At 44.3% G+C, this 27027-nt stretch overlaps 2 protein-coding genes across 3 annotated transcripts in view; one reads left to right on the top strand and one right to left on the bottom strand.

Annotated features, from left to right (window-relative positions):
- The window catches only part of C8H3orf52 (chromosome 8 C3orf52 homolog), a 34977-nt gene extending 24201 nt beyond the window's left edge, over positions 1 to 10776 (top strand). The window contains exons 4-6 of the mRNA XM_051150348.1: positions 1349 to 1419; positions 4990 to 5171; positions 10730 to 10776. Coding sequence (XP_051006305.1) covers positions 1349 to 1419; positions 4990 to 5171; positions 10730 to 10776 — 300 coding nt within the window. The remainder of the gene's footprint in view (positions 1 to 1348; positions 1420 to 4989; positions 5172 to 10729) is intronic.
- A 4451-nt stretch (positions 10777 to 15227) lies between these two features.
- On the bottom strand, positions 15228 to 23986 carry Gcsam (germinal center associated signaling and motility). 2 transcript variants are annotated; one of them, XM_051150442.1, is made up of 6 exons: positions 23958 to 23986; positions 21454 to 21522; positions 18892 to 18945; positions 17921 to 17967; positions 16444 to 16472; positions 15228 to 15545 (listed from the first exon to the last, which is right to left on the bottom strand). In XM_051150442.1, the coding sequence occupies exons 1-6, from the start codon at positions 23984 to 23986 to the stop codon at positions 15228 to 15230; spliced, it is 546 nt and encodes a 181-aa protein (XP_051006399.1). The 2 variants fall into 2 exon arrangements, with proteins under 2 accessions (XP_051006399.1, XP_051006400.1); XM_051150443.1 differs by lacking the exon at positions 21454 to 21522.
- Between the last annotated feature and the right edge of the window lie 3041 nt (positions 23987 to 27027).

Below are 27027 nucleotides of genomic sequence, written 5' to 3'. Positions count from 1 at the left end.
ATTTGGAGTTCTTCAATTCCTCTAATCCACCTACCCTAGATAGGAGAGAAAAGAGGTTAAGGGGAACAGGAGAAGTAGATCTTTTTTTGGACTCAGTTCTTGGGAGCAATTCCCCTGGTGTAGTTGGCAGGATTTCAGCAGACAAGCAACTCAACCAAAGTTGCTGTTGGAACCTGGAACAGCAGCTGGAAGCTGGAGTCTGGAAGCATTTTCTGGAGTGGGTTTTCTGTAAGAGCGTCTCGAAGTGGAGTGATGAACAGCCAAACAATACCAAGGCCCAAAAAGCCACAGCCTCCTGTTTTGGGCTCATATATGTGATCTCCTCTCAGAGTCTATACTAAGATGTGTTTCAGATGTCAAAAACAAAGCCCCCACATGAGGTGATTTCATCTTCTAGTGAATAAGCATCAACTGTTCTCTCACAAGTCTGTTCCCCATCCCACACTTGGGATCAAAACAAAAACATGTTTACATCCACTACAGGCCTCTTTGGTTTTGTGGCCTCTACCTGTCCTTACTTCCTCATTTGTATACTTTTGATGATTTTGATCTATGAATTGGTTTACTAGGAAATAACTCCACCACAGACTACGGAGCTACTGCATAGCAAAACCTGAAGGCATGAAGCCTAGGTGGTAGAAACATGGGTGTCATCATCTTTTAGGATGCGTGCAGTTTTTACCGCAAAGCCTCCACATCTTTGCAACTCCATCATTTTGTTCCTTTGACTAGAGAAGTGCTGGACCCGACACTCAGGATAGATATTTCTCCTAAAAGTGTTCTTCAGAAAAGAGAAAGAAGTGATGTCCCAGGCGCTGAGTGACTTGTGCTGAGCTGATTCTCTCCTTTTTTCCCTCTACCCAGTGGTTCATGGTGCCTCTATGAGCTCCTGCGGAGGATCACTGACCAAAGTACCACTGAGCTTACCAAGTGTCAGCTCAACTCACAAATGAAGTTGTGAATTCCCAGTGGGTCCCTTGAACCTTATCAATGAGCTCATTTTAATTTTAATTTTCTGTCAGAATCTCGCTATGTAGCCTTGGCTGAGCTAAAACTCATTATTATGAAGAACAGGCTTACCTTGAATGTCCTCAGCTTTCAGAATGTTAAGATTATAGACACGTGCCTGGGGGTCAGTGAGACTCTATGCCTTAGATCATCTCGAACTCACTTGAGTGTTTACTTGAGCTTTGATTTGTGGTCAGCTTACATTTCTTCCTCTCAATCCAGAGCCGTAAATAAGTGAATGTCCAGTTAGAGTGAATTCTCCTTCATCCTGAAGGCGTATGGAAGACTATCCACAGTGACGAGTGTTTTCTGTGTTTTGTTTTTCTTGCTGTGTGTGTAGCTCACAGATGTGTATAGAGCATCTCCAGCTCTGGGTCGTTTTTTTACTTCTGCTGATATCATGGACTTCAGGTAAGAGCATGGAGCTTTACATTTTTCTATCTCTCTTAGAAGACCACCCACCCACCCACCCCACCCACCCACCCACCCACCCACCCCACCCATCACCATTTCCCCACAGTGGCTTACCTGAGCCTTGGAGCTGGAAAGGGCTTGATAGTAAAAATCACAGTGTTGTGATGGAATAGTGCCTAGAAACTGCTTAGCCCAACTAATGTCTCACAAAGCAGCAAAAAGGAAACCACAGACTAATTATGTGGTTCAGTTAAGGTCACACACAGAGAGAGGAAAAGCCTGTCCAAGGGAAACAATCCTGTTTAACAATAGAAATAAATTAAGGGTAAAAATAGAGATACATCTCACAGAATGATGTCCTGGAAGTGGAGTGAGCCATGTGCTGCAAAACTCACTTAGAACTATACTCTCCTTATATAATAGTAGGAACATAAAGACACTCTTGCCAGCCAAGTCTACCTTTTGCCTCCTAATTATACTCACTGCTACAAGACTCACAACCCTACCAGTTTGCCTTGATATTTTCTGTACACATATTTACTACATACAGTACATACCGTGTCCATGTGTATGTATATATATATATACATATATATACTTATACACGTGTGTGTGTGTGTGTGTGTGTGTGTGTGTGTGTGTGTGTGTGAGGGAGTCAACTGATTATCTTTTTATATCACTGATATTTCTGTAAGTATTTTAAATAAGATTTATGTGACAGAGCCTTATTGTCAGTTGTTCTTGGGTGTCACTGGGAGGTGGCAATCAAAATCAACATTATATTTTGAGATTCTCCCACTCAAGCTATGATACCAGAAGACCCAAGAGAGGAGCATGGAACAGCAGTGGTAACCCAGTGGGATAGGACTAGGAAGGATATGAAGTCTGATGCATGCTTCCTTCTGTAGCACATGCTGCCTAATGGTGAAGCTGCTGCCTTTAATCATAAGTCACCGGCACATAAGTGGACACAGGAAAGGCGTGACTGCACATTCGGGCCTCACACGCTTTGCTCCACCCCTCTGGCCCATCTTTCCATTTGAAGACTGTAGTGCAGTTGAGGCAGGAATGATTCCTTCTACCCCAGAGCTTTTTGGCTCTTTCCAAGAATCTGTCCTTATGCAATGGACATAAAAGGTCTGAGATGAGTATTCAATAGGTGGGAACAGATACTTGCAAACCCGCCTGAAAATGAGAGAAACAGATCTAGAAATCAGGCCCAGGCTTAGTGTTAGAGGTTTGTTTTTTTTTTTTTTTTTTTTTTTTTTTTATGTTATTGGGGTGGAGAGGGGGTGAGAGTGGAGAGGTTGTTCAGCTGTTGACAACACTTCCTGTTCTTCCAGGAGACCTGTGTTCAGCTCCCAGCACCCACATTTGGCAGCTCCCAGCCAGACTCACACAGAAACAGGTAGACAGACAGACGAGAGAGAGAGAGAGAGAGAGAGAGAGAGAGAGAGAGAGAGAGAGAGAGAGAGAGAGAGAGAGAGAGAGAGAGAGAGAGAGAGAGAGAGAGAGAGAGGTCTTAAGAAAAATGTTTTCTAAAAGAAAAACCCAAGGACTTTGGTATAAAGAAATTCTGTCTTTTTTTTTAAATAGAAAGAGTCTTATATAGCCGAGCTGACCTCAAACTCTGCAGCCAAAGTTGACCTTGAATTTTAGATTCTCCTGCCTCCACATGCTGGGATTCCAGGCCTGTGCCGCTGTCATGTCAGGTTTTCTGTGCACTGGGGCTTGAGTCCAGAGTTTCTCAAACGTGAGGGATACAACCCACCAACTGAACCACATCCCTGCCCCCCCCCCCTTTTTTTAAAGTTTACTTAGAGTTTTCAAAATATTAGCCCGAGAAACAAAGACCATCCCACCTAAAAGGATGCCCTTGCATGTGTGGAAAGATACCCTCACCCCTGGCATATGTGTTTGTGTCCACAGAGAGGTCCTGACCTCGGCCCAGGACTGGCCCAACAGTACCTGAAAGTACCTTTCGCTCTGTCAGTTGCTAGACCTACTGCAGTGATGGGCTGCTGTGGGAAAGCTCACAGAAAAATGCCTTCTCTCCAATGTCTGCCTTTTATAAATGCACCTGAGGAGACTGGGGTGGTGGAGGCAGGAGGGACGGGGATGGATGGAGCACTCAGACTAGGCTGGGCAACCTGATAGTCTCACTTAGCTTCCAGCTTGATCTTCTGAAAGTCCACCCCAGGCTTGTGTCATCAGTTAGCCCAGACCCTTACCGGTGAGCATGCAGGATTGCTGCCTGCCTCCGTGTGCCTGTCCATCCTCCTTAGCCATAAATCACATTTCTAGGGGACAAATAACAGCATCTGCAAACTAGGCTAGCTGGATTGGAGTTCAAAAATGAGCTTTTAACACTGCCTTTAGTGGCATCCTGGTAAATGGGTCTTGTCAGAGTCTGAATTTACTCTGTTATTTATTTAGTCCATAGGGCTTCGCACACTTTTTTTTTTTTTGTTTTTTGTTTTTGTTTTTGCTAGATGGGAGAGTTTACACATTGAGTCTTCTCTAGCAGTGTGAAATATACAGTCATTAGCCTTTGTGACATCTGGCCTCAAGGGGGAGCTCTTGGCCTATCCTTAGCCATGCAGTGACCTGATTAATTGGAGAGACTGAAGCATCTATAAATCTCTCCTTAGAAGAATCTCTCTGATGTGACCTCCTGCTAATTTTCTTATTGCTTAGACTAATCTGGGTCATCTTGACCAAAGCAATAGAATACCTGTGAAAAATTAAATGTTGTGGTAGCATCTAAAGGACATCAAGCTACTAATTAAGGGTGGAGCTGTACTTATTTTCACTATTAAAAAAATAGAAAAAAAAATGAGTCCATAAAGATGAAAGGGTTAGGGCCTCTTCAGGGTTGAAAATTCCCTAGGTTTTATTACTAAGAGATAAAAACAATTGGTCATCATGGGTTAGGGGCTCTGGAAGTGGACATGAGGGAGTATTCCTCCAGTCACAGGAGGCATATGAATCATTGCTAGTAATAAGGTCATTTTCTGGGAGATCAAGAGATCAGGAGCTAGTTCATTTTTATAGGTTAACTGGATAAACCTAGGGAAGGGTATGATCAAAGTGGATGTGTGAATGTGTGGGAAAACCTATAAAAGAATAAATAAACATTTTAAAAGAACTCATTAAATGGAGTAACCCTGATGAACACATGGTGGCGACCGTGAGAACATGCAGATGGGAGCAGAGGAGGAGCTTCCTGGCTCGCCATACAGGAGGAAAGGCGTATATTAGACTGGTGTTATGCCAAGTCCCAGCCTTTCTTTATGATAGTTGGGCTTTGCCCTTCCCTTTCAAAGGCCACTCTCCGTGGACCCCTAAAGCGTGAGCAGCTGGTGGTGGTTGTGTGATGGCCTGAGGAGGAGGGGCTCTAGAACAGTGTGTTCCTGCATCCTCTGGAGCCAGTGACCAGGACGATGTGGAGCCAAAGACGTGCAAATGTGAATATTGGACTCTAAGTCTCAATATGATTTCGTTTACTCATTATAAACGTGTATGTTTCATTATAACGTCTGTCTGTTTTAATGCCTTGGCTTTCAGTGTTGAAAATGCCACAGTGACGTATCACTTGCAGTTCGGAGTTCCAGCTGAAGATGATGGCTTCATAAAGCACATGTTGAGTAAAGAGTTGGTCCTTGGCATTATGCGGCAGAATTTCCATGACAAGAACTTATCTGGTTGTGAGCAGCTCGGGCTCGACCCAGAATCTCTTTTGCTCTATGGTAAGTAGAGAAGGCTAAGAAGGAGGAACCAGAGTGATGGATAAGTGAACAATGGAGTGGGGCAGATGACGGCTTGGTTTGGCAGAGTTGGTGCCTTGTATTGTGTCAGATTGTTTATGTATTCACTCTCCCACAAACAGCCCTCTTTCTCTAGAGCTTAAAGCCTGAAAGCAGACAGAGTAGTAAGAAAATACTGTGGGGAAACAACAACAACAACAAAAACATGGCAACTGAGAATCCCACTGCATAACAGTAGGCTCCATCCATGCAGTATCCTCCAAGCCCTCCACCCAGGTCAGCCACCTCCCACCATGTTCCTCACCAGTCTCTCCTGAAGGTGGTCTGAGGTGCTAGCACTTTAGAGTTATTGTCACAGTCAGATTACAAAGAAGGGTCAAATGTCAAAATGCCCTCATTATCCAAAAGGTTACACCAACATCTTTATCACCAGTCATACCAAAATAAGTGAGCATCCAATAAACCTTATTCAGCACACATGCACATCTACACATATGGGTGTATGCATTTGTGCATGCATACAAAGAGTAAAGTTTTTCTGTTCAAAACTAATGGCGATTCCAATTTGACCTAAGATTATATATACTCAGGCTCAGTGAAACCAGATGTAAACCAAATGTTCCAAATCATCTCGGCTTTTGAAAACTAGTGACTGTCCTAGTTTCACTTCTGTTGCTGTGATAAAACACAATTTCAGGCTCCAGTTCATCACTGTAGGGAACTCAGGGTGGCAGGAACTTGAAGTTTCTAGTCATATCGCAACCACCGTCAAGAACCAGAGGGAAATGAATGCCCTTGCGCTTCGTGCTCAGCTATTTTCTCTACTCTTGACACAGCCCGGAGCTGCTGACTGGGGAATGGTGCTACACATCAATTAAGGCAGTTAATACACTCCCCCTACACACGCCCACAGGCCAACCTGATCTAGGCAATCCCTCATTGAGATGATTTTCCCCAGGTAACTCTAGTTTGGGTCAGGCTGACAATTCCAACACTAAGCAGGCAGTGACTTTGGTTTGCCTGTTTTCTTTCTAGAATGAAGTGGTGGACAGTTGGTCGGTGTCAGAAAGCAGTGCTCTGCTGATTTCGGACTGAAGACAATTTGGAACCGTACATCTAGTGGTCACCTGAGGGAGGGGACTGTCTCCTACTGATTCTGAACAGACATGAAGTCTGGCTCCACATCCAGAAGGGCAGTTCCCGAGCGCTGTCCCAGGAGCTAGATGAGGTCTGGAGTGGATCAAAGATCCCATAACATGGGATTCCCGCTGCTTTGGAAGCACTGACTGCTTTTCCTAGCACATGGATGCTTTTTCCTGTGGTGCAAAGATAAATACCTGGCTATGTTTTAGGCAGCTTCTGTCCACCTATGCTGATGAGGCAAGTAGAATCAGGGGACGGAGGGAGAACTGACCAGTTGTTCACCGAAGCCCTCTCCCCACTCACAGCTGTATTTGATGCACTTCTCTTGCCAGGGTGGAAGGCAGGGGAAGGCAGTTCCAATACCTCAGGAGAGGAGCTCTCCATCTACTCCCGCCAGCTATACTGTACGTGGGTCAACCGAGCTCAGTCGGGCATATCATTGAGTGTTACATATAGAAATAGGAGCCATGTGTCTTGTTTTTTCATCTCATTTTTCCTGAGATGACTCCATGTCTTTTTTTTTTTTTTAAACATATTTCTGTGAGCTTTGAACATGCTGTGATTCTTTAAGATTGCCACCCGTATGGGTTGTTAATGCTTCACTTTCTGCTATTGATACCACACACTGGCCCCGAGTTGCCTGGTATCACCAGCCTTCCCGTAAGACACGGTTTCTTGAGGTGTTGCTTATGTGTCTTACTGCAGCTGACTGCTAAGCAGATAGCCCTTTTCAAACTGTCCAAGGAGGCCCAGGAGGACATTAGTGACTGTATCAGTCACCTGTGGATATAGATATAGATGGCCTGTCTTGAGGAAACAGAATATTTATTTTGTTGGAGATATTGCCTTCCTGGAATTTTCCTGGGAGGGAGAGTTTCATTGTTGTATAATGAGAAGTTCCTCAACCTGATACCTCAGATAGATTAGCCGTGGATGTAGGTTACTATGGAAGGCGAGTGTGTGTGTGTGTGTGTGTGTGTGTGTGTGTGTGTGTAGTATAGGCTTAACTTGAGCCTCTTTATGACACAGGGTTCTGAACAATGTGTACTTGTTTTTCTTGTTTAACTACTATATACTACAGTAATAATAATTGCTGTATCATAATTTATTGTTTCATTTTTCAGTAGTTCCTTAAACTACTGAAATGGGTGGATTTTTGTTCTTCTGCTTTATTTTTTTAACATGTCAAACATGAACTTCAGCATGCTTGTACTTTTTCTAACATAATAAGGAATTTTAATATGTGATATAAAAACATTTATAATAAATTATTTTCTGCAACTGTGTGGCTTTCTCATCCGCCTCTCAGCTCTTCCTTCCCTCAGGCCATGTTTTAGGTAGGCATTTTCTACAGAAAATAGGAACAGTAGTGACTGTGTGCATGGAAGTAGTTTCCTCTTCCGTGTGAATAAAGTGAAGGCAGGTTGGACCAGGTCTGGCTGGGATTGGCTCTGTCCTCCTCTTGGTTTCCAGGGTGGGGCGAGTGGGAGGAGTCTATCCCTTCGTCTTTCCCTGCAGTCCTTCTTAGGCAGAGCTTTACAGTATCAACCTGCAATGTTCCTCCCACACTGGGTTCATAGGGAGTGGGACTGTTTGGGGAGGTGGTGTGATGTCCTTGTCATGACGGACTGAAACAATGAATCAAAATAAATCTTTCTCCCATGATGTTGCTTCTTGGGTGGGGCTGGAAGGACAGGTCTGTTCCTGTGTGGGGATTGGGTTTTGGTTCCCTTCTCTTTCGGCAAATACTAACATTTAAATATCTTAGTTTTGAGTTTGACCACTTGAGCGTCGAGAAGAATTTCCAAGGTTTGACTTTTGGGTACAATACATTATGTGTAACTTAGAGCGTACTGAGATGTTTGGCAAAAATAATTCCATGTACATATACACTGTTTTGTTATAGAAGACAAGTTTTGTGGTCACCACACATCTTCATGACAGAAATACTCATCATAATGGCTCATCATAAGGTTTCAACAAGTATCTGTGAAATAACAGGAGGATTTAGGATTAAAAGCTGTTGTTTTCAGGAAGTCATTCAGCTATGGATAGAGTACTGTCCTGTTTTCAGTAAAATTTCTAGCTGTGGGTCCAACTCTTTTTAGATTTGCAATTCAATTTTCTTCTATACATCTTTTATCTTTAGAATTTTTTTATTTGTTTAATTTTACTTATGTGTCTGTGCTGTAGTGTATGTATATGCACCACCTGTGTGCAGGAATCTGAGGAGATCAGACGAAGGCATCAGATCTCCTGGCACTGGAGTAATCGGCAGTCGTGAGTGCCACGGTGGTGCTGGGACTGACCCTGGGTCCTCTGCAAGAGCAGCAAGCACTTTTAGTCACTCAGCCATCTTGCTACCACCTGTAAATTGTTTCTATCTTACCTTTTTTTTTTAGTCATGTGTTTTCATGCATGCATAGACAACACCAGTGAAGAAGACACTAAAAGAAGTTGTTAGTGTTATCAGAGAAACAGGAAACAGCAGAGAAAAAAAATAGACAGGTTTAACTGTAAACAATATAGATAAACCATGGGGGCGGTGATCAGAGAAGAGCGTGGTCAGTGCAGTCTACTTGAAGAAGACTTTGTGTGAGAAGTAGACTCCAGCTGACCCTAACACTGGGGAAATAGGAATAAACAGATTTTTCCTTGCCCATTTGTCTTTTTGTTTTATTTTTTCAGGACGGGGTTTCTCTGTGTAAAAGTCCAGTGTAAGAGGCCTAGAACTCACTGTATAGACTAGGCTGCCCTCGAACTCACAGAGATCCGCCTGCCTCTGCCTCTTGAGTGCTGGGATTAAAGGTGTGCACCAACACCCAGCTTGTCCATGTATCTCTTATAATAAAGTTAACACTGTCTATGTTTGTTTCTTTGCTGAACTGGGGGTTGAACCTAGGACCTCGTATATGCCAGGCAAGCATTGTACCACTGAACCATTTCTCCAGCTCCTCTTCTTTTTAGATGTAGATTCTTGGCATGAACTCTGAATCTATTCAAAGTGTGAGCAATACAAAGACAATGGGAGCTGAGCCGTGTCCCAGTCTTCCCTTCTCTCTCATTATCATAGCAGCTGTGCAACACTGTTGCTTCTCTCCTTATACTCTACGTACTTAAATGCCTTTTCTGTGCTTGTGTTTGTTGACATAGATTCTCAATATCAGTAGGCAGCTCTGCATTTTAGAGCTGTAAACCAAAGCCGAGAGAGAGAGAGAGAGGGAGAGAGAGAGAAAGAGAGAGAGAGACAGAGAGAGAGAGAGAGAGACAGAGAGAGACAGACAGACAGACAGAGAGACAGAGATAGAGAGACAGAGATAGAGAGACAGAGATAGAGAGGCAGAGACAGAGATGCTCTACTGCCCCACAGTTTGTGGAAGACAAAGCTCAGCCCACTGGGTAATCACCCATCCTGACAGATGCCCTGAGGGCATACTTATATCAGTCTTGGTTGCCATCAGAATCTGCAAGGAGCAGAAGCAACAGGGGGAAGGGATAGGTTGAGAGACGTAGCCATCAGACTGTAGAAAACTAATGAAAATGACCCTGTGGCATTTCTTGAAAAAGAGCCTCTAGGAAAACAGAATGGATTTATAATTGATCCACTTAATAGCGGGCAGAACCAATATATCAGATTAAGCCAAACTTGTGATCTTCAGAGGCTAGGGTCAGAAAAATGTCAGCTATGTGCAACAAGAGAGCGCCTCTTCCTGTGTAGGCTCCTCTGGTGACCTGGAAATGCAACTGTTCTCCCCACGTTGTCCATCCTGTTCCCCCATGCCTAGCATCCTATTGTTCTCTTCTTCCCTGGGGGGCTGATGGCCCCATCCCACCAAGGCATGAGGGGCAGAAAAACAAGACACAGGGCTTGGAAGGCTGTAAGCCTGAAGGAGATCAAACACTCTGGGAACCACTTCAGGAGCTGGTTCGACTTTACTCAGGGACAACAAAGGCTTTCTAGCCCTTGGGGAGCCGGTTGGGGGCTCCCAGGATAGGCATTCATAATTGGTTGGAACAAGGTACTTTAAGGGTGCTTGTTTTGCATTTGGCAGCATACTCATCATATGAATGGAAACACAGTGCCCAGTTATCCCATAGGCGCAGTGAGGGGAGAGCTAGCTGGAAGCTGAGCTAGCAGGGAGCTGAGTCAAGGGACAGATATCAAATGTGGCTAGGGGCATCTATGTCTAAAAGACACTCTCCAGATGGAGTCAGGCAGAGAGCCTGAGGCCCTGCCGGGGAGAGGGAGTCCTACACCTAACACTGAGCTAAGAATGGCTATCTGGACCCCAGGAGGACTGCAACCTCACACAGCAGGGTCCTTTCAACCCCGTCCTGTCCCCGGCCCTACGTTCTTCCATCTGTTCCCTCATGCCTTCCATTGTGCGCCTCCTCAGGTCCTCCACCTGGAGATACTTCCGAGCTGGTCCTCAGGCTGGCGTAAGCACGTCAGCATTTGAACTTGTCAGTGGTTCACGTTCCTGCCTTATCTTTGTCCTTTTCCGATTTCTTTCTTCTGTTTTAAAGACGAAATTTATTCAAAGAATAGGAGTTTATTTATAGGTGCTATTATGAGTGTGAGCGGAAACCACAAAGCCTGCCGTGGCTTGCACTGTGGACCTCTCCACTCTGTCTGTGTGCTGCTTGGAGCCCTGTACAGGGGAGGGGGCATTTCTCATTGTATTTGTGACTTGAAAGAGTAAAGTAGAAACTCGGCCTTAGTTTCTTTCTCAAGAACCAGGATTCTTTACGTGAGGGGCTGCACTACTAATTTCCTGGAACAACATGCGAGCATGTATACACACACACACACACACACACACACACACACACACACACACACAGGTCCGCGCTGGTGTGTACTTTCTGCAAGACTTTGCAGCTTTATCAGACATCTTGAAATGTGTGGAAAAGGGGATCAGCCTGTGGGTTGCCACATTAGTGAGCATGTTCTTTTTTTATTTTTGAGAATTAATAACATATATACAATAAAATCCCTCCCCTCCCTGTTTTCCCCTTTGACTCTTCTCATAGCTTCACAACATGCCCACAGCCTGCCTCTCTCTCTCTCTCTCTCTCTCTCTCTCTCTCTCTCTCTCTCTCTCTCTCAACCCACTAAGTCCAGTTAGAGCTGTCCTTGTATGCATGTGTGTGGAGGCATCCATTGAAGCATGGGGAACCTACCAGATATCACATCTACCCAAAAGAATGACCTCTGACCCCATCCTGAAACTATTTACTACCAATAGCTCCTCAGTTAGCGTGGCACTGAACATCAGCCACCCTATCTATACCAGAGGGCAAAGTTCGAGCACAGTGGGAATGTTTGGACACAAAATGTTACTTGCTATAAAGTTGGCGGTATTTTATATATGTTTTCTCTTCACGGTGACAAAATACTTGAGACAAGGTTTACTTTGACCCAGAGTTTCAGGGGACGCAGTCCATTATGGCAGGACAGCATGGTGGTTGGAGCAACCCAGTCTGTGGTGGTGGGAGCTTGTGACAAGGACATTCACACCCTGGCAGATTAGGAAGCAGATGGTTTCAGCCAGAACTAGAACAGATAGCACCATGGAGTACCCTGTCTCCCTCAGAGAGTCACATTTGCTCGCTAGGTTAGATGCCAAAGGTTTCCTATCCTCCCTGAGCCATCACCAGCAGGGGCCAAGTGCTTAAGCATTTCACACTCAAATCACAACAATATGCTGAGTTCAGTTTGTAGAACATTTTTTTCTCAGCTATTTTCTTTTAGTTTATTGGTACTTTTTTTTTTTTTTTGATCGACACATAATATCATACACAACGTAGCTGATTTAAATTTTAAATTTCATTTATTGTTTGTGGGTTGTTTGTGTATGTGTGGAGGTCAGAGGACAACTTTTGGAAATCAGTTCTCACCTTGCACTGTGAGTTCCTAGGATCAAACCCAGCCTGTCAGGTTTGCCCCAGAAGCACTTCACTCACCGGGCTATCTTACTTGCACTCATAGCAGATGTTTTGAGATAGCCCCAGTGGCGCTTCAGTCTAGAAACAAGGCTGTTGTATAATCCTTTAATTTTTACCATATGAGCATGTTTCTTTATCTAAGCATTCAGGCTTAATGAGGCTGTGATTAAAAAAAAAAAAAAACAAAACAAAAAAAAACAACATTTGCTCTTGGGTAACAGCTAAGGCTATACAAAAGGAGGTGCAAACAAATATGGCTTATTGTATTGTACTGAGGATATTTCCACTGCCTGTGCACCACAGAGGTCTAGTGTCCCTGTGAAGAGTTCTAGCATAAGCCATCTGATGGCTGCCTGGCTGGAGGGACGTTCGGGGCTCTAGCGCACTTGCTGCAGCAGCATGCTTTTCTCCGCACATTATAACAGACTTCTGTTTCTCTCTGTTTACTATCCTTTCACCTCAGGGTCTATGGAAGACGATATAATGATGAGGTTGGTTTTTGTTTGTTTGTTGTTTTTTAAAATCTACTTGACCAAAACTATCACTATCTGGGAAGAGAGACCCTCCATTTAGGAATTGACTCCATTGGATTGGCCTGTGGGCATGTCTGTGGGGCATTATCTCGACTGATGATTGGTGTGGGAGGGCTCAGACAACTGCAGTACCACAACCAGATGATCCTGGGCTGTATAAGAAAGCAAACTAAGTGAGGCACGGAGAGTAAGTACCGTTTCTCCAAGATCTCCATTTTTAGTTACTGCCTCAAGCTCCTGCCCTGGTGGCCTATGATTGGGTCATGTAAGCTGTTACCTAAAGCCTTTTTTCCTCCATCAGCTTTTGGTCAGTGTTTGATCACAATAGCTGAACACAAACCAGAAGAGATGAGCATACATCAGATGTCGCCCTCCACTGTATGGATGCAATAGACCGAGCCTCCAAGTAAGCAGGTCAGACTCAGAGGGAGAAAGGAAACTGAGATTTGAATCAGCGTCTGGCCCGCGTTGTTTCCCACAAGCCATGTGTTAACATCTTGCACGGCATTTTCCATCTCCATGGACATGTCCTTTGAACCCGAGTGACTTCTGGCCAAAGATTAAAGTTAGGCTTCTATGTGAAAGATGTCTGCAGAGGAAGGCAGTTCGTGGAGACCAGGGCACTGAGATCTCCTCAGCTCTTCAGCTGCAGGTGATCGACTGGCTTATGGCTCGGCAAACTCACCAGGGCACCTCAAGCCACTGAATTTACTCTCAATGGGCACTTGGCCTGCTTTGTTTTGTATCATTATTTCATTATTTTATTTATTTATTTTTGTGTGTATATGCCTTGTACATGCTAGGCAAGGACCCTACTGCTGAACTACCTTCCTAATGCCTTGGAACACTTTAAGTAGAAAGTTATTCAGCTTTGAGAACAAAACAGTAATTAAATACATACTGCATCCCAAGCTCATCTCAACAAACATCTTGCCATTTTAGCATCCCTAAAATTAGGACAGTTGCCATGAGGTAAATAAAATAACATCTAGAGGATGCAGGTGTGAATGTAGAAATAGTCTAATTTGCTAGTAATTGTTTTCATCTTGCTCATCTTGTTTGTGGTTAAATATTTTCCCGCCATTTCATTGGTAGCTACTCCTAATGAGCAGTATCAGTAACCAAATGCAGCCCCCTTAAGTTTAACTCAAACTGTGATTGTTTAGGGCAGAGGTCAGCAAAATCATTGTCCAGAATAGATTAAACTACAGATATCTTCAGCTCTGTAAAGCCTCTAGTCTGTGTCACAAATCAACTTTACCACGCTTGAGCAACCATAGGTAGTAAGTAGACAAATCAGTGTGGCTGTGTTTCAGTAAACCTTTGTCTACAAAAACAGGTGGTGGGCCAGATGGCCAGTCAGGAGGTTATGCATAGTTGACTAACTTAGGATAGGACACAATTCCAGAAATTCTAAAGAAAAATGATAGAAAATAAAGAATCAAGCCATAGAGACGTGCTCACCGAGCAGGGGTGTGTGTTATTTCTCCCATGCAGACATTTCACAGATGCTGGATGATTTATGAAGAAATTTATTGTATATATATATATATATATAATTACATAGTAGGAGCACTGACTTGGAAGCCAGAATAACATTCTGCCACTAATGCTAATAATGTACCATTGGGCAAACAATTTCCTCTCAGTCAAAGAGAAGCTAGTGGGATTAAAGGCTCTCCAGAAACTTTCTACTCTGTCAGTTTTTGGTACTGTGGGGATCCTACTGAGATTTGTGTCATGGGGTTTGAGCTGTCTCTCAGTGGGAGATCACTTGCCTAGCATGGATGAGGTTCTGGGGATGGTTTCTTTCACTATAGGAGAAACACAATTGTGAGGAGAAATTCAAAGTTTAAAAACATAGTTTAAAATTACATTAACAATGATACAGGAGATTCCCAAGGCATGGGGGCTGTGAGTAGAGGACACTGAGTAGGGGACATGTCTTAGGCTCACGGAGTAAAAGGAATATTGCAAGTTCCCATAGCAAATGGCGCCAAGCAAGAACTTCACAGTGATGAGGGAATTCCCTTTGGGGACATGTAACGTGATGAGTAAGCGTCCAACTGGCTGCAGAGCACAGTTGTGGGGATAGTTCATAAGAACTTCATGAGAAGAACAGAGCCTTTTGTGGTATACCCAGGTGTAGATGCTGAGAGGCCTTCCTACCACAGAGTATTTTTAACACCACTTAGAAGCAACGGTGGTCAGTTTTTTTTTTTCAATGCAATGTTCAAGACAATTGACTCATTTTTGAAGGCTGGCTATTGTCAGTCTCTAAGAAGCTTTGTGGTTTGCTGAGTCTGCCCTCCCAAGGTCCTCTAGAAGAAATAAAGGATCTTTGGGCTTTGTGACTGTTTCAGCCAGACTGCTACTTTCAAGTCAATGCTTAACAAGCTGTAGCCTACGTAGATCACTGTTGATGTGGGAAGTGAGTCTCGAAAGGGGCCGCAGGTGGCCGTGGATGTGGAAGGACATGTGAGGAGAATCTACTGGGCACAAGAAGTTCATATTCATCTTCTGCAGGAGGGAGAGGCTGAGGAGGGGAGGGAAAGTGGAGAACTGAATACTCAGTCTCTGTTCCTTTTGTGGACGCCCTGGGTCTCTCAGCCTTACTGGAGATGTTCTCGTAGAGCCTGTCGGCTGGGTGGCCTGGTGGTCTTCCCCCGACTGCTTTGTGATGGACAAGGATGTAACATAACTCCTCCGTGTAGGTCTCATTGGCATTGTCCTGCGGGTCAGAAAGGTCAGGGGAGAGACATCATGAAAATGTGGCCACTTCCCGTGATGTTTATGCTTTATAAACGATGCAGATCCAATGGGGGGGGGGGGGGAGTGTGCCTTCCTGTCACCACAGCTTTCTCCATTTCTTAGCCATCTTTCCTAAATGGCTGCAGGAGCATTCCAGACACTAGACTAGAAGATGGAGTGGTTCCTGTCACCCAAGGCATCTTAATGTGTCCCTCTCTAACATGTTCCGGAGTGACCCTTGACCATGGTCTTAGAGCACTGGATGGGCTTAGGTAACATTTAACTACACAGCACGAGATTATTGTTATTATTGGAGACAGGGCCCTAGGTGTCCCATTCAGTACATAGCAGAGGATGACTTGGAACTTCTGTTCCTCTTACTTTTAGTGTATGAGAACCATGGGAGTATGTGTGTCACCACACCCAGTTTATGCTGTGCTTGAGACCAAACCCAGGGTTTCCAGCATGCTACATAAGTGCTCTCTATAAGCCGAATTACATCCACAGGCTCCACAGTACTGATTATCACGTTACTAAGGATGTGAGGGTGAGACTGGGATTTGAATGTTGGCTCTGGCATCTTTCAGCTGCCTGGCCTTGGAGGCTGTAGCTTAATCTTTCATAGTCTGCTTCTGTGAAGCAAGAGGAGAGAGTACTACGCTAATACAATAACATGGGTGGTTGTCACAGTTACAGGAGATGTTCGATAAACATGGTCTGCCATCAACAGAGTACACAGCAAATGCTAGCTCCCTCCAATAAATTATGTGACAGGAGTGCTGCTGCTGCCGCCACCAGGCTCTGCAAAATGGCTTTGGGTTCCTGCCTTGGCATTTACAGTGTTTCTTCCATGCTAGAATCGGAAGGGCTCTTATTACCTGAATGGGAGCTGAAGTCATCCCTTCATCTGCAGGGAAAAAAAAAAAAAAAACATTCAATGAATCACAGGCTAGGAGGGGACCCCAGAGGGTGGGGTTGGGGTGTATGCAGCCAGATAGCCATGGGGCAGCTGGAGTAGTCTACAGAAGTCTGTAGTGGACCCTGAAGAGTCATAGGACAGCCTAAACAATCCATAGCAGAGCCTGTTCAGGCTGCTAGGGGCCAGTGGAGAAAGGTACCTTTTGTGCATCTTTGGGTAGCAAACTACATCCCTTCGATTCTCTCTTTCCTTATGTAATACCCACTATGTACCTACTTGGTAAAATGCACTAGGGAGTCAGACACACCAGAAACGAGTGTTCTCAAGGCAGGGAGCACACAAGAAAGCACAGGAGACCCACAGAGCAGACAGGAGGGTGGTAGCATAAGGACGGGTGCCCAAGGAAAGTTATTAAAATGAGATTGGATGCTGAACATTTATGTTTCTGCGGAAGCAAGACAGTGGCTCTAGGCAAGTGCAGAGGCACAATTCCAATGCCTGTCAACCAATCAGAATAAAGAGAAAGAAAGGAGGTATAGCTGTCCACAGATGGTACCAAAAAGCTCATGGTTTAAATTTCTATACACTTTATGGCCATGCAGGACTTTACTAATTCTCATTAGAAGAAAACTCTGTATTATGGCACTGGTGGCCTTATTCCATTGTGTTTTATTATGATAGAAATTGGGGTTTGTTGGGACCCATTGTTCCTGGGGTGAAACAGCTCAGGCTGGGAGGACTAGAGGCTGCACTATATACCCCAGAGCTGGTTTCTGAGACTCAGTGCATGGGTGAGCTACACTCTTCACTTTAAAGCCAGTGAGGGAAAAATGAAATTCCTCCAGTTTTCTTCCAAAATGTCATGGTCCATCCTTACTCCCCTATCCCCACCTGCCACTTCCTTATTTACTCTTTTGTATGTGCTTTCATTCTCCAACCAGTCCTCAAGTCTTGTTTCTTTAATGTTCACACTGATCTGTCCCAACAGCCTGGCAAGAGCTCTATTGGCATCAGTTCTTGGCAGGTGTTGATACTGTTTCTTCTCTGCATGTGCCATTGTGCTGAATGATTCCCTCAATGCAAATCTGGTCATCCCTGCCTCTTTTGGAAAACTTTCCCATAATTTCCTGTGGCTCTTAAGTTAAAGACCAAAATATTCAGCTGCCCCCTTGTGTCCTATCTGGCATATTTGTTCTTCTTAGTTCTTTCAGTGTCCAGATCAGGCATTGACTGAGGAATATGGAGATCAATAAATCACTCCCTGTTTCAATGAGTCCACAATCTAATGGAAACAAAGATGGGACTGGATACATTGCAACAGTACATGTAAGTTTATATTAGGGATATTTTCACTGGGCCTTGGGGAGCACAGAGAAAGGACATTTTAGAAATGTAAGTGCATCAAAAGTAAAAATGATGGGGAGCTGGTGACTTACCTTGCTTTGGGGGCTCTTGTCTGGCTTTAAGTGTGCTTATGTTTTTCCTGTAAGAAAGAAATATAGATGGGTTGTTTCAATATACCAAAGCTCTGAAAAAAGTATACTATGAAACTTCAGTTTCAATCTTTGGTAGACACTGTGGTTTTTATAGTACCTCTTTCAACATATAGGAATGAAAGAATAAGAAAGAGGAAAAATATATGATGATGTCAAGTAAAAATATATTCCTTTCCCCCTCTTCCTGTGTCTATTTTTAAATCTGAAACATACCTACGTGGTGTTAAGAGGTTAAATTTTTGGAGAATACCTCGTCAGAATATCTTTGACACAAACTTCCATTTTGATTTATGTCATGCAAATGAAGAAGCAGGAAATTTTTAATCCCAAGCTTAACCTGTCACCACCCAGGCAAAAAGCCATTTTCTATTAAAGTACACTTCACAGAAGATCCCTTGGAAATATGATGGGAGTCCTTTGTTTTCTAGGGGACAAAGACACAATTGTTATTAGGACAGCCACAGGTCTGGCATGCTAGGTCCAGTTAATATCATTATCAATCAATTTGTGGCGGTTAGCAATTTTTTTTATCAATCTTTTCACTCTCAAGAATGTCTCAGTTTGGATGATAATTCTCACCTGGACTATATATTCTCCATGCAGAGGGCAGAACTGTGTGCTTCTGTATAAGCGAGTTGCAATGTGAAACTCACAGTAGTAATGGGCAGTTTCATTCTTGCTTCTGAGGCTTGCCCATGTACAAAGAAGGTGCCACCCAGGAGACAATTATTCCTCATTCTCACCACACTCCAGGGGTTATTTCCTTGATTGATTTCCGAGGACCATATCTGGGCTTGCTACCAGGCATGGGTGTAGCCACAAAGAGGAAGGAAGGAGCTCCCTGTACCTTACAAGCCCCACATTGGAAGCACAGCTAGGGAATTAACTCCTTGTGGCAACACCTCACTTACCAAGGAAGGCAGGGACAGCCTTCATTGATGTGACAACTCCAGCACCTGAAATATCTGAGAGACATGACGAGAAGTCAGTGAGGAGGTTTCTGCAGTTTTGTTGGGGGTGACTTGTTCCCCTCTGCTGTTTCTGTCCTTATCTCTTAGGTGAATTAGACACAGGGCTATGACACCACTGATTTCTAATTTGGGAAAAATCTTTCTGTATGATTCTCTCGAAGGAAACAACAAGTTTTAAAACTCAAAATTCCAGTGATTTACTAGACAACTTGTGATGGCGTTATCTCCAAAAATCAACCAACCAACCAACCAACCAACCAACCAACCAACCAACCAACCAATCAAGGTAAAAGTGTGTAGACATTTGAGAGAGTATTTTGTTTGGGTCAGGCAGTATCTCCATTGTGGGTGACTCCTGCTTCACTGCACTCTCTTTAGTCTCTCCTTCCTGCACCCCACATTTAGGATGATGTCTGACTATCTGTGTTTCTTTCTGAATTGGACACATAGCTGATAACCTACAGGGTTCACCATAAAAGCCCCTTTTAATGCACTATACATACGGTACCAGTCATATTGCATAAAGACATTTGGAAAATACCATTCAAAAATGTGCACCCTGTGAACTTCCCAAGTAGTTTCCCCAGAAGGGGCAGACTAGGAAGGGCTGGCTATAACCCGTGGCCATGGCTACGATTACCAGTTTGCTTGAACATTTTGATGGCTTCTAGGTTGTATGTGTTATCAGAGACTTTGGGCTGTGGGTTATGGGCACAGCTTTCTCTTCTTTCGGTCACCCTTAATGTCCTTTGTGCCCTGTAAAGCATTTGCTTTCATCTTCTGCTTCTGTTGTTTAAAGACATCATAAGGAAACTCCCGAGTCTGACCAACACCAAAAAGGTGGGTTCCTTAAGGGAATACAGAAGTGAGATGAGAAGGAAAAGTAGAGTTCTGAGGTACTGTATCCGTATTTCTAAACATTTTGAGCCAGTTTCTTAATTTATAAAATGAGGATATATATTCTACTTATTTCATGAAGTTCTAAGGATCATACAAAAGCGATGATGGGCAAAAGCGATTTGTAAGGTGTCCTTTCACACACTTCTTTGCAATGCATTCTTGCATTTTAATATGTATATTTTGCTCTGGGGTGAGTTATACACTGACCACAGCATGTTAAAGACAGCTATGGAAAATGACATCTAAAATTGTGCCTCCAAGTGAACTAGCCCTGGAGTTGCCTCAGAAAGGGTAGGTAGCGCATGAAAAGCTGTATTGTGACCATGAGTTAGAGAGGCATTGTAGGGATGTTGGCAAACAGAGGTGCCTGTCTTCATAAGGCCTCTGTCCTCGTCTATGATTTCTCTCAACTGCATCATTATTCCGTCACTCCTTTCTCTCCTTTCCATGGTGTCATGTATGTGCTTTAATAGGTGGCCAATGACACTCCGCAAAATACGTGATTCTCAGCTTGCATTGAAGAAATGGAGCCTTGAGTGGGAAGGATCTTTGAATCCCTGTCTCTAAGGAGGACTTGGCTTTTTGGCTTGTTTTTAGGTCCTCTCTCCAAAGTACCTCCTGGAACACTGAGAAAATTGCTGAAAACTCTGTAGGTCACAGAACAAGAGGCTTTGACATAATTTGAAATTCGTAGGCCTGAGGCACTGGTGCATTGCAAGATTCTTTCCTTAGTTGTTCCCTAAGACTGGGTAATCGAAAGGACAACCAGGAAGGATGCATAGATCTGTGTTAGAGTCGCAGCACCTGCATGCACACATAAACACCCCTCTACAAGCTTTCCAAGACATGGGGAAATTACAGTTAGCTAAGAAACAGGAACTTGGTCAAATATGGGGCACTGGAGTTCGTGTGAAAGTCAGACCCCACTTTCCACTCAATTGTGGAGAATGTCCTGTCCATTGGCTAGATCTGTGTAAGGGTTTGAAATTTACTGCACGTATTATCCTTGGCTGGTGCCGTAGTTTGAGCAGGACCCCATGGGGAGGCCTGGTAGCACTCAGAGGAAGAATAGCAGGCTACCAAGAAGAGACTTGATACCCTATGAGCATATACGGGGGGGGGGCGAGGTCCCCCTCAGTCACAGTCATAGGGGAGAGGAGTAAGGGGAAAATGGAAGGGAGGGAAGAATGGGAGGATACAAGGGATGGAATAACAATTGAGATGTAATATGAATAAATTAATAAAATATATTAAAAATAAATTTTAAAAGAAAAAAAGAAACAGGAACTTAATATGGCAAAGCTAAGGCAGAGATTTGAGCACAAAGGTACTTTATTCCACAAACAAAGAAACAACAGGATTTCAGGTCTTTAGTTCAAGGCCTACCATAGACTTATGCATCTGATTTCCCATTGAAATCGAAGCACAAGGCTCTTAGAATAGCAGCATGTCTCCAGTCCAATGTAGGGACATCTTGTCTTTCCTACTGTTTTCACACTTACTACCATTATGGCTGGCCCTAGGCCTCAGCTGTGGGAACAGTGTAGTCTCAACCCTCACAGACTCTTTCTTCCAGGGGAGTTGGGCAGCAAATGCTCTCACCTGCGTGTCCTCCGCTTGGCATTTTGGAGTCTCAGATTCCAAGGTGTTTCCTGCATGTCCAGCTGCCACCTAAGACTGAAATATCAGAAATGGGCCAAGTGCTGCCTTCCGTAATCCCCATTGTAGTTTTATGTTTTTTCCAACTGTTTTGTTTCTTTTGTTTATGTGCAATCATGACTACCTTAGCATTTCCCTCATTGCCCTGCCATCTATTCAAATCCCCTTCTGAAGCATAGGACATCATCGCCAGTGTCAGATCTAGCATCTCTATCACTGTGAGGAACAGCCCACACCTGTGATCCTTAAACAAATCCCAGAGAACCCTCATCGCAAGCGTGAAAATGCCACCGTGCCGAGAACAGCCTGGGCCTCTCTGTTCATTCTCTATTCACTGTGGTTCCAGGGGCTGAACCCAAGCAATAGGGTACTATGAGTCACCATCTTTCACAGAAATCCAGAGGAGAAGGGATAGATAGAAAGGGAAGGAAAGAATTAAAGAGAATACATTCATTCACCGTTTGGACTGGATTTCTGTTTAACTCCTCCCCTCCCCCCCCCGCCAGTTTGCTGGGAGTTGAGAGCATGAAGAAACAAAATAAAATCGTCAAGTATTTCTTAGTGCGCGCCAGTCTCTTTATGTGTTATATTTCATTCAGGCTCAGAACAAGTCCATTGGTAGATATTATTGTCACGTTATTTATTAACCAGGAAACTGGGGACAAAATTGAGGCAACTTATTTGAGGATCTACACCCAAGAAGGGGGAAAACCTTGGGTTTTCTTTTGGGAAAACACTCTTTTCTCTAAGACCCTGGGCTCTTCCTGTGACAGAGGTGGTTTTTAGCTTGTGATCTGCAGAGATGTAGTAAGGGTGTGCCACAGGGATAACGGAGATGCTAACAGATGTTGGCTCATGGAAGACCACAGCTTAGATTAGCACAAGTATGGAATTCTGGGGCCACTAGGCAATTATGTAGAGATACAATAGTATCTGAACCATGTACTGACTATATAGGACTCAATGTAAACTCATAAACAGCACACACACACACACACAAATGAGTGTGAGTTGGTAAGGAAAGATTGCTAAGTGTGAGTGCAATGAAAGACACCTAAGGCATTTCTGGAGTGAATTCAATCATCATTTTTGTCAGAAACAAAATATACTAAACCTCAAACAAAAATTAATGGAAGGCATTACTGGCTCTTTGTAGAAAGGAAAGCAAATGGCTTATGCATATAGGAGTTAAAATAAAGACTATGGGTATAATGCTGTAACTGTAAGTATGGCTACCAGCTCATCTCATCTTCTTCCACCTGTATTTCTATACTTTTCATCTCTCTTGTGATTGATACACATCACTGTTACAATACTTAACTGCACAGCAAACTTCTGAGACACAGAAGTACACGCGTTCACTGTGTTTCCTCATCTGTACCATAGCTACATTTTGATTTCCCTCTCCTCAGGAATGGTTCCAATAATCTGTGTGGTACTTATTGAGTAACCACTGTGTGACAGAATCCAGGGATTCACAAAGCGATGAGCAGGAAAAAAAAAAAAAAAAAAAAAAAAAAAAAGCAATCTGTACTTTTGAGGCATCCACAGTGAGATATAATGACAGCCACTCAGAATGTCCCGGAAGGCTATTAGAAGGTGGAGGAGGGGTTGGGAGAATTCAGGGAAAATGCTCCGGTAATGCTGGCTCTCGGGAAAGGACACAGATACTCCCAAGCCTCCTTTAGGTAAGAGGCATTTTACACAATATTGTCTCTGTTCCCCTTTCTATGCTATTGGAGACCAAGGCAGCAAGCACTACTCTGTAGGAACCCCTGCCCGCTTACTCTCTATAAACCCTCTCACTTTAAACTATAGTTCCCTTATTTTGAGTAGTAACTTTTGTTTTACTTGCTTTGGTCAAATGAAAATGACACTATGAAAACTGAGAATAGCCTCCCATTAACGAACCCTTCTCTGTCAGGGACTATGCCACTACCATCCACACTTGAAGCCTCTGGGTAGAATTATAATATTATTTCCATTTCAAACGAGGAAACCAAAGTCCAGGAATAGGAAAGCATATCTTCTCCCTAGTCTCATGACTGCTCCTTACTCTGCTTGTAAATGTACTAATTGAAGCCCCATGGTGGCAGGAAGTTACTATTTATTGTAAGTTTATAGAGGATCTCTGAAAGGATGGGTGCTCATGAACTTATGAGGGAATACCAAGAGACCAGGAGAGCATCCCTTGCCCCAGCCCAGGGCAGTTTTTTCATTTCTTAGATAGACACAGCCCTTCTTTAATGAGCTCTTTCTGAATTCCAGCCATTCTCCTCCTGCTGGGATTCAGGGCAGAAGGCAAACCCTGTGTGGTGTGTGGCTCATGAGTCACTGAATTCTTGCCACACTCTTTTCCCATTCCCTTTACCCTGAGAGCAGCACTCCCCGTTTTCTCTCTCACCACTGGGTCAGGCCTGCTGGTGTCCAGAGAAAAGTGAACTCACCCGGTTGTTCCCTGCAGACAGTTCCCCATCGGGCTTCTCAGCACCTTCCCTCTGTCTGTTCCCACTTCCTTCTCACCGGTTGGTTGGTTGTGCAACTTGCTCTCTAACTGGCAGTTTGCAACTCAAAGTAGGGTTAGAGCAGCCCTGGCCACCTGTGCAGAGAGCCAAAAGGAGGAGGGGCCTGCAGGAGGAGGGACAGCGCTGGGGGGTAGCATGAGAGGCACATGCATATAGAATGTCCCGAAAGGGCAAGACCTTCATGCACCGGGCTATTAACCAAGCTAGAAACCACTGGTCAGGAAGAGCTTTAGCCTCCCTAGGGAACCCAACGCTTGTCGTTTCAGGGGGACCAGGAGATTCCTATGGCAGACACCTACATCTATTAAATCACTGGTTTAGGAAAGTCAAATGGGGAGGGGGGAGACCTTTGTTTAGAAGCAAGCAAGTAAACAAAAGCAACAACAAACCCACCAAACAAAACCGAACAAGAGCAACAAAACCAGAATCAAGCCACAGTCTACCTGTAAATATGTCGCCTTTCAACATTTACTCACAGTGTCACATGCTGAAGTAACTGCAGGAACCAGTAAAGTTGAAAGGGACCATTGCTGGGTAAAGGTGGGGGAGCAGTAGTGAGGGGAGTAGTAGGGTGCAAGTGATTTGATGTGGGAAATGAGGAGAATGGGAGCGCTCTAATTAGTGGTGTGTGTGTGTGTGTGTGTGTGTGTGTGTGTGTGTGTGTGTGTGTGTGTGTAAATCCAGAAGGAGAGAGGAAAGTAACAATTACAGTAAGGACGTCTGAAAATAGTCATAAGGAATTATACTATTAGCTCTCTCCCTAAAAATGCCTATAACTATGTAAGTCTCTGTATAAATATACATATATTAGTTTAAGTAAAAATTTCCCATCTGGACTGACAATGTTCCCCCCAAGAGTCAAAGATCATGCAACAAAAACTGCAACCCCACACATGATAAGCCTCCTTTTGAGTTGTTAGTCAGGGCTGTCAAAGAGACACCCCAAACATCCAGCCTAATTGCTATTGTCCTTGGCTGCCCCCTAAAGGTGGAAAGTTAGACCCTATTGCTGAAGGCACCTTGTACTTGAGAGGGCACAGATGCCTCTGATCAGGAACTGACCTGAATGCCTCCTCCCTAAAGACAAGCTTTTATTTTATTTTATTTATTTATTTATTTATTTATTTATTTATTTATTTTTAGCTTTTATTGAATGTCTATGATTTACATATCATGCACCCAAATCCTCTCCTCTCCCCAGTAAAATAAAACAATCAGACAAACAAACAAACAAAAAAATCTTGTCACAAAATCTGTAAGTGTATCACGCAGTATATAGCCTTTTGCCCACATATGTTTACTTTCAAATGTTCATTGTTATGAGTCATGGGTCTGGCTTGAGGCCAACACTATCATTACCGGATCCTCGCTGGGACTGCTGTCGGATATCCCGTTGTTGCTGTGTGTCAAGGAGATTCTTAATCTTTGAACCTGCAGGTCTGACCCCTTCATATGTTCCAACAGGTCATACATAGGGTAGATGTTGGAGTAAGGTACACTCAGAGCTCTGGTTTAGGGACCGCTCCCTGTGTCCTCAGGGCAGGGCTGGCTGGCTCTCCTGCTCCCATACCCTCAAGGTGGGGCCAGTTCTCCCAATTCTGTGTTCTCAGGGCAGAGCCAGCTTTCCCACTCCTATGTCCTCAGGGCAAGCCCAGCTTTCTGGCTCTTATATCCCCAGAGCTGGCTCACCTGCTCCTATATCCTCAGGGCCAGCTCTCCTCTTCTTGTGTCCTTAGGGCCAGCTCTCCTGTTCTTGTGTCCTTAGGGCCAGCTCTCCTGTTCTTGTGTCCTCAGGGCTAGCTCTCCTGCTTCCATGTCCTCAAGGTCAGCTCTCCTGATCCCGTTCAATTCACCAGATTGTTGCTGGTTGTCAAGGCCTGGATGGCCTCCTACTCCTGTGGGTACTGGATCTTGTGGGCCATCAAGCAGGAGGCATAATGGAGGCCCCTCAAAGTCTTCGTTGAGTAGCTCACAGAAACCATTGGTGTTGGCTCAGCTCAGCTTCTTGTCCCAGGGAACTTGTGGCTCTGTTAATTCGTGCCTCCTGAGTCTCTAGTTCCATCGCGTGCTGCATCCACCATGGGCCCCCAAGTTGGTGCTGCCCCTAGTATCCACCTCTGCATCATCCATCTCTTGGCACTGAGCGTGGCCCAGGACCATGAGAAGAGGTCCATGAGGCCTGTGGTGTGGGTGGTGCATTCCTTGCTTAGGCTCAATCAAACATCACCCACTCCTTAGCCTGCACTGCACTTGGCCATGGCAGCGGCAGTGGGCCATGGTCCCATGGTCCTGCGGTGGAAGGGCATGGGTGATCCACATGAGAGGATTTCCTTCTTTCTGGGAAACACCAGCACTGTGTTTTGGAGGTCTCAGAATGCTCCTTTGGTGGCTGTACAGTCACTGCTGTTCTGCGGATCAGACACAGTGTGCAATCGATGCCATCTTGGATGATCTCGGCTTGGGTATTTCTAATACATTGCACTAAGTGCTTCCTCCCAATCAAGCCACTCTTGGGAGTGGACATTTCTTTGTAGCTTTGGAACACAATCATCCTCCTTGGAATGCACTGAGGACCTCACCTTTCAAACCCAGTGGACCCACACCTGTGGTGTGGACCCGTACCTAAGACAAGCTTTGATGGCACAGAAGGCACCATGCAAACTTCTGAAGGAGGGAGGCAACCAACAGTCCTACCTAGATACGATGCCTATGAATCACAATGAGGACTAGTATGGCACAATAATGTGAGAGTGCTGCAGTGGCACACGCACCTTGGTGGCAAACAACAGCTCTCTAATTAGACTTAAGATCCACTCAACAAGAGGGAAATCATGCCTGGTATTGGAAACCTAGCCAATTCCCCCCCCAAACAAGTCAGTCACGGAGCTTGGAAGAAAACCTATAACTGCTGCGTCACTAAACCAGCATAGTCCTTAGCTGCAGTCCAAATATCTCTCCTCCTACCCCCAGACAAGTGTAGTTCTCACCCTTC

This window comes from Acomys russatus, chromosome 8, assembly GCF_903995435.1.
Source record: "Acomys russatus chromosome 8, mAcoRus1.1, whole genome shotgun sequence".
NCBI classification, from domain to species: domain Eukaryota; kingdom Metazoa; phylum Chordata; class Mammalia; order Rodentia; family Muridae; genus Acomys; species Acomys russatus.
The sequence above is the reverse complement of the archived record's forward strand: the minus strand, read 5'-3'. Positions and strand labels throughout refer to the sequence as shown.

Excerpts from the sequence above, each read along its gene's own strand:
- Gcsam (XM_051150442.1), bottom strand. The coding sequence starts at position 23,986 with ATGGGGAACTGTCTGCAGGGAACAACCGG. Across the intron at positions 16,473-17,920 it reads ACAAGAGCCCCCAAAGCAAG|ATGAAGGGATGACTTCAGCT; the intron begins GTAAGTCACCAG and ends TTTTCCCTGCAG. Across the intron at positions 15,546-16,443 it reads TGACTTCAGCTCCCATTCAG|GACAATGCCAATGAGACCTA; the intron begins GTAATAAGAGCC and ends TCTGACCCGCAG.